Source organism: Lampris incognitus, chromosome 2, assembly GCF_029633865.1.
Source record: "Lampris incognitus isolate fLamInc1 chromosome 2, fLamInc1.hap2, whole genome shotgun sequence".
NCBI lineage: Eukaryota > Metazoa > Chordata > Actinopteri > Lampriformes > Lampridae > Lampris > Lampris incognitus.
The window spans coordinates 97,107,214-97,115,046 of record NC_079212.1 but is presented as its reverse complement, the minus strand read 5'-3'; the positions used below and the strand labels follow the sequence as shown (position 1 = coordinate 97,115,046).

General features: G+C 42.8%; 1 protein-coding gene across 2 annotated transcripts; it reads right to left on the bottom strand.

The window, feature by feature from the left end:
• Positions 1-214: 214 nt before the first annotated feature.
• ddi2 (DNA-damage inducible protein 2) lies at positions 215-6,773 on the bottom strand. 2 transcript variants are annotated; one of them, XM_056273871.1, is made up of 10 exons: positions 6,277-6,773; positions 5,540-5,669; positions 5,028-5,315; positions 4,785-4,911; positions 4,325-4,452; positions 3,317-3,445; positions 3,072-3,175; positions 1,394-1,586; positions 697-747; positions 215-310 (listed from the first exon to the last, which is right to left on the bottom strand). In XM_056273871.1, exons 1-9 carry the CDS (start codon positions 6,412-6,414, stop codon positions 737-739), a joined length of 1,248 nt encoding a protein of 415 aa, XP_056129846.1. In that variant the 5' UTR covers positions 6,415-6,773; the 3' UTR covers positions 215-310; positions 697-736. The 2 variants fall into 2 exon arrangements, with proteins under 2 accessions (XP_056129846.1, XP_056129847.1); XM_056273872.1 differs by having other exon boundaries at positions 5,028-5,282.
• Between the last annotated feature and the right edge of the window lie 1,060 nt (positions 6,774-7,833).

Sequence of the window (7,833 nt, the reverse complement as noted above, 5' to 3'; positions counted from 1 at the left end):
GGTGTAGGTATTGGGAGCAAGATGGAGTTGGCGGGGGCTGGGAGAGGGTTAGGTTGAACCCTACAGAGCTCTGAGGCAGCATCCTCTGCTTGGGACAGAGGCCCAGTGAGGCCCTGGAAGTCAGGCTGGCTCTGGCACTGCCTTGGTGTTTGAGCCTGTTGCATGGTGTCTGGGGCAGACTGTGAACGGTCCAGGGCCATACTCTGGGGATGGACAAAGGAAGGGGTTTGGGAAGGGGGTATTTCATCTAAGGGTGTGGGCAATGGGCAAGATGGGGGTTCCGATGAGGTAGTTTGTCCATCTGCAGTGTCTGTTGTAGGAGAAAATACATTTTTAAAATCAAACAACAGTTAGAGCATCTCTGAAACCTGCCAAGGCCCACTATCATAAAAAGCATACATTTTGGTAACACCAGCTTCGGGAATAAAGTGCAACACTAATACTGAAACCTTGATAAATCACTGATCACTTTTTTTCCAAGTTTTTAATCAATTTAGAATGATCCCATAGTATCTAATTCATGTATGCTTTCCTTTGCTAGTTGCCTGACCAGTTTCTAAAACATGTTGTGCCTTAATAAATAAACAAACAAAGAAAATAATAGCATCAATTAACACGTCAGGCGCCAAAACATCACAGCAAAACAAAAAGGTAAATAGCAATGAACTTGGCATTCTTTCTGTAGATTTACAGTACCTGGTTGGAAAGGCCCTCTCCAGCTGTCTCGCCAAATGCATCAGTGCTGTCCTGCTCAGGGTTAGGACACACCACACACGTCATGCAAAGGGACGCAGAGAGTTAGCGCTCACACACAAAACATGCACTAAACCTGTAACCTTTTCAACCAGTGGTGAAAAGTCTCAGCCAAGAGAAATGCTATGCCCTATGACCTGAAGGAGGGGTCACAGCGTAATCACAAAGTCTGTCATCGAACCTCAGGTGGCTAAATTTAGCTCCGAGACATTTCACCAAAACATTTTATTGAATTATTAGTCTGATAAAATATTAACATTAACTAGAAAATTTAAGTAACAGCAATATTCTTGTGCTAGAATTAATGCGAGCCAACCCCTTCAAAATATAACGCTGGATATTCATTATTTACTTTGGTATCTCCTTGCATTTGGCTGGTGGTTAGGGCTCCATTACATTACATCATGTGACTGTAACACATTAATTTTGCTGAGGTGATGACATGAAGTGATCATGTGACTGAATATTCAGATAACTCCAGAAGACAGGGATCTGGAGCAGAAGCTCCCCGAAGAAGCTTGAAATGGTGCATGCAAATGTAATTCCTTGCTGAGCTCAAAAAACATTCAATGAAAAAAACAGGCTAATGTGCAGAGCTAAGGGAACTAATGCAGGCACATAGATGGTGTATATGCTTTACCGCTCTCCTGTATGGATCTCTGAAGTGCCTCAGCCAGTTCTCGATCAGCTATCTCCTCTGGACGGGCATCTTCACGCCCCTCTGCCCCATATGCTAGGCGAGCACACTCTGGGAGCTCTGCCTCGGGAAGGAAACGAGTCTCGGTGCCCGTTGTGCCGATTAGTAGCACGCTCTTCTTCAGGTCAATGGAGCACTGGAAGAAAAAGAAAACATGAAGAACACTGAGGGGAAAAAAACAACACAATGTACGATGTGTCCAAACCTTTTTATTTGAACATGTCTGTGAATGTTCTCATTCATCCAGGTCATAGTTATCCAAAGGAATTGAATCAAGTGCAACTAGACTTGGTTGTATATCTGCGAAGACGTTTCGCCTCTCATCCAAGATGCTTCATCAGTTCGTGCCTTTCTGACTAGACCAAGCTAGTCTGACTGGCTGGTGATGAAACTCAGATATTTAGCCTCTTTGGAGTCGTTATCAGAGCTATTGATGTCAATGGCTCCCCAGTTGGACCTTTGTGAAAACTGCAACATGTTCCAGAAAGACCAACCGGGTGAGCGATGAGGAGAAGAGGAACAGAAGGAAAAATATAGTCATGCCGTATGTTTCTGGGGTCTCCGAGAAACTCAGGAGAATTTTTAACAAACACCGCATCCTGGTATACTTCAAACCCAGCAACACACTCCGACAAAAACTGGTTCATCCCAAAGACCGTGTACCACACACCCAGAAAAGCAATCTGGTGTATGCTGTACAATGCAATGAGGATTGCACTGACCTATACCTAGGAGAAACCAAACAACCACTACACAAACGGATGGCCCAACACAGAAGGCCAAACTCCTCAGGACAAGACTCAGCAGTCTATCTACACCTAAAGGAGAAGACACACTCCTTCGAGGACAGCAACGTACATATTTTGGGCAGGGAAGATAGATGGTTTGAAAGAGGGGTGAAGGAAGCCATCTATGCGAAACTGGAAAAACAATCCCTCAACAGAGGAGGTTGTCTGCGACATCACCTATCTCCCACTTACAATGTCGTCCTTTCATCTCTACCCAGGAGACTCAAAAGCTTAGCCTCCAAGAACAAGTCGGTCACTAACAGCTCCAACGACTCATGACCACTGAATGGAGCACTAACGAAGTCGAAACTAACACCTCCAACGACTGTCGTTCCTAACATTGGAACACAAAAGAGCCATTGACATCAATAGCTCTGACAATGACTCCTAGAGGATAAATTCTGAGTCTCATCACCAGCCAGTCAGACTAGCTTGGTCTAGTCAGAAAGGCATGAACTGAGGAAGCCTCTTGGATGAGAGGCGAAACGTCTTCACAGATATATACCAAGTCCAGTTGCACTTGATTCAACTCCTTTGGATAAACATGACCTGGGTGAATGAGAACATTCACAGACATTGACATCAATAGCTCTGATAACGACTCCAAAGAGGCTAAATATCTCAGTTTCATCACCAGCCAGTCAGACTAGCTTGGTCTAGTCAGAAAGGCACGAACTGATGAAGCCTCTTGGATGAGAGGCGAAACGTCTTCACGGATATATAACCAAGTCCAGTTGCACTTGATTCAATTCCTTTGGATTTTTATTTGAACATTTATGACATATGGTACAGTCATGTAATGCACACTACAATGGGATTGGAGGGTCTCCCACCTGGTGTCTCTTCAGCATATCCAACCCAAGTAGCATGTCCATTGGCTGGTCCTCCAGAATGGAGAAAGAACAAGGTAGGAAGTCTCCCTCTATCTGGACCTGAGCTATAAGGGTGCAACAGTAGACATGTAATTTTTAGCTACACTGAAATATAATGAAGAGACAGGAATGTTCTTTTAATTCCACACAGTTGCTTGTGACCTGGAACTGTAGGTCAATGAAATGCTCAAATACATGACACAGACCCAAGTGAACTCTGCCGATGATCTTCTGAGTGCCCACACCCTTAGCGATCCCAGCCCAGCGACGGTCCACCAGTCGCATGATGTTACAGCGTTCAGCGCATGCCTGGCTCATTATTGTCATCTGGGCCCCTTGAAAACAAAGTAAAGGAAAACTGATAAGCAAACGAGGGACATGGAAGGAATTCAATGGATTGTTTCATCTTAACTGGGAAACACATCAAACATTAAATGTAAAATGAAGACAGCGGTTTTGATTACATGCAATTAAATGTGAAAGCCTTACATATAGGCCAAAAACTATGAGGTTCAATTTCATGCCATTGAGATTTCAGGGAGGATCAGAGATGATTTATAGCTGGGGAAAAGAAAAAGACAGCTCAATTTTGCACAAAGTGCAGGAATGTCAATGATGGTAGACAAAGGCTTTTGATCATAGCCTAACACACCACAGTTTTGAGGTTACGGGAGAAAAATAAACAGAATTTGATATTTTGGCCATTTTACTTAAAAAGCAAACTGTTTGTACAAATCCAGCACATCTGACTCTCAGGATAACAGCTACATTCATGGCTATTTGAATATCAAAAAATGTATACTTTTTTGGCATTTTAGATTTTATTGATAGGACAGTAAAGGAGGACAGGAAATGGAGAGAGTAGCGGATGACATGTAACACGGTCCCGAGCTGGACTCGAACCCAGGACGTCATGATAAAGGCCTGAGTCTGTGATTTGCACTCTACCAGCTGAGTCACCAGGGTGTCCAACAGTTATACAAAACGTAAAATCAAAGCACTGTTAAGACCAAAGCTCAACATGAAACACAGAAAACACATTCTTCTCATAAGTTATTAATACACCTGCTTGAGGCAGTGCATTGTTATCTGATGAGTCTCTGAATATTGACCACTACGAAGCCAATACCAAATTTAGAGGGATGCTTTTTCAAAATATGAACTACTACAAGTTCTAGCCTTTACACAGCAGGACAGGACCTTAAGCTCATTACCTGAGTCAACAAAAGCTTTCACAGGGTGACCATTGACTTTGCAGTTGATGTAGAGCATAACAACCTGTCCGAAGCTTTCTGGGGCCTCTTCCATTGCAATGGTCATATTTTCTTCCACATTGTGTTGCCTGGAACATGAACAAATCATATACTAAACATCTAATTTCTTAAAAACCCTTTTCACCTTATTGAACAAAACATACTGCCAAACTGCTGCAAACAAGTTACTTCCCCAGCTTTTTTTTTTATGATTCAGTTACACCAAACAGTGATGTCACATTCAACACAACTGTGTTATGTGTACTGCTTAAGATGATCAAACTGGTTAGGTTTGTTCACAACAGATTTGTTAGGAGATACCTGAATACTGTTGTCACCTATGGACACACCACTGAAATGTAATGTGATTAGTTAAATAAGAAGCTGTATTTTTTCCCCCTATTTTGCAAATTCACTGTACCTGATGTCTTCCTCAATCTTTGCCTGAGCTTCTAAATCAAAAGGATCAGCTGTCAGCAGTCTGATACGTTCTTGCTCCCTCCGAGCCCGATCCTGTTGTTGCTCTAGCAGCACTTTGGTGAAACGCTCTGAGGAGACCACAATATAAAGTTTACAAAAGAAATCACCATTCAATTGAAAGCAAAAAAAAAACAAAAACAACTGTAAATTGTGTCATATAGGCATCAGCTACTCATTTATTCACCTAGGTCTCCACTCAGCAGGGCCTCGGCAAGAGGTGGATTGCGCTCCTTGAGTAGTGACAGCTCATGCGGATTGGACAATAGCATCTCCTGAAGTAAGGCAGGATCATCTAACCCCTGTGGAGAGGAGCCAGAGCCACGGAAGGCCATTGATGAGGATGGTTGTTGAGGGCGCTGCTGCGGTGGTGGTTGCGGTGGGGCCTGAAGTGGTTGTCTTGTGACAGCACCTTGACTGGTTGAAGAGGAGGTGCCTGGAACTGTGATGGAACGAAAGTCAATGTGTGGCAGACCTGGGGGGGGGGGGCAAAGAAAAAAAAACCCCGATAGAGGTTGACACATTTTAAGTAAGGCTTAAGAGGAAGTGTATGAAAGGTATACTCTAAATGACTTTAATGTTGTGTTCAGTACTATTACAACTGTATGAGCAGTTTTTATGTAACTATCTGCTCAGGTTAAAGTTGTCAACATGCTCTAAGATAGTGTATTATAAGTGACTTCAGCAAACATAGTTTACCTGGGAAGGCTGGTTGAGTTGGTGGTGGCCTTCTTTCTGCCTGTCTGAGAACCACCACATCTCCATCCTTAACACCATAGGTGCCCAAGGCACGAGTAGGGTCCTTTAAAGGCTGCTCAACATACAGTACCTGGAATGGGGGAAAACTAATATAAAATTACACATGCCAAGAGACTGACCAGTATCAAAATGATTATCCCGGACCCAGAGTAATAACAGGTTTACTTTGAAATTGTCATCATCCCAATAGGTTTAGCAAACAGGGCATCCATCCCTTTGAAATAAAGCACAGAGTAACCAGTGTCCGTACTGAAGTAGCTACTTTACCAGCGACCTAGCGAGATCTAAATTACTTAATCATCTATTCCGGCATCTGACCCAATAGTTGTACACTATGACGTGATATCCTCTTAGCTAGGTGAGCTAACATTAGCATTAACGTTACCTCTCATTCTCCAGAGAAATGTGGCTCGTGTTGCCTTCTAATGTTGTGACTCGTTAACACCGAGTCAGACTATTAGCCTAAGCATTTCTTTTAGTTCGTCGACTGAACCGAGCGACAGATCTTAGCTGCCAGTGAGCGAATGCGGCGTCGAATCGGCAATTCTGCCTGTTGTCGACGAAACAAGTTCCTCCAACTCCCCGAGACGTTCAAGCGAAAGCACGATTCATGCTAGCAGGCTAGCTAGCTCCTTCGCCACGGTTACCCCGCTTCGTGAGTTGGACGCTGGATTTACCTGGATTTCGTCAGCCGGGATTCCTGACTCCAGTTCGCAAAGCGCTACGAAGTCTCGGAGCTCCAGCTCCGGAGACACGTCGAGGGCGAACGTGGTTTCCGGGCGGTCCCTCATAGCGCAGAAGACGGTCACCAGCATCTCTTCTCTGGGGCAGGATCAGCCGACCAACCCGCCGAGCTTACAATGTCGTCCAGCTGAGTGTTGTCGCTCCCTGTTTCCACTCAAGTCAGGCTAATCTTTTTTTTGTTCCGGCTTGGCTTTAACCGAGCGCAAATACCTATATCAGCGGGAACAGACGTCAAGTGGAAAGAAGTACTCGTTCTGAACACTTTCCTTTGTGTAAGGCGGCTTTCGTTTTAACAGTTCTGTTCGGAGCATTCTACGGCAATGCAAACGCCGTATTTTGTTTTATATTTATGATATGCCGGAAAATATGATTTGCTGTCGTGAGACACTTTCTTCTCTTTAAATGCGGTTGAGGTCGTTGAGGTCCAGTATTCAGATGACTGCCACCTGCTGGACGTGACATTCATTTTAAAAGTCGTCAATCAAACAACTGGTAAAAAAAAGAAAGAAAAAGAAAACGGAAAAAAAGAAGAAAAAAACCCAACTGGTTGGTTCACATTCGTTTACTACTGAAATTGACCTCTATGCCTCATTCTTTATATCCAGAAATGCATCAAGGTCATGTGAAATTCATCATCTTGCAGTAGGTACAAAGGGTGAGTATTTATTTGCTAACATTGTGACAAAACATCCTCATCAAGTAAATCTCAGTCAAAAGAGCCCTGAAACGAATGTCTTTCATTTTCACTTAACATAATTTGAACTCTTACTTCAGCAAATATTTTGCAACCTCCATGGACCCGATAACACCCCATACATTTCTCTTGCTTTATATTCATACATTTTTCATCGTATAAGGGTGATTCTTCAATTTGGGGCACCTTTGACTTTTGAAAATTTGAAAAAATAAATGTCTTTAAAATCTGCTCCTTTTTTTCTTTGTCAAAAACTATTTTTTCCCTCTTTTTTTTTTACAAAAGTATTTTTATTGGAGATGTAGGTACAAATGCAGTATCCAATAGTAACAAATATCTCCACAGTTTATAGTTTTAGAAGAAATGCAAAACAAACAGAACAGACAAAACAACAGATGAACGAACCCCCCCACCCCCACCTCACCCCGTGCCGTAGGCGTATCGGAAAATGAAATGACAATACCATATCTCAGTGTCATCTGCTCATAATAGGTTCACGGGTTTACATTGATTAGGTCTCACTGGCAAGAGCATTAAACAATGTACATTTGTAAAATACATGTAAAAAGTAAGCATGCCAGCCAAAAGCTGCAAGGGTACAAATGAATAATGACACATTTAGCATAGTTTTGATAAACTTAGGACAGATCTCTCATCACCATCTGATCTCTACACCGAGGGGTAATACAGACAGGTTTACAAAATGGGAAAGGAAAGACTGCCATTTGGAGTAAAAATGTTCTTTTGATCCCCTCAAAGTATATTTAATTTTTTTTTCTGAGGTTAAATATGACAT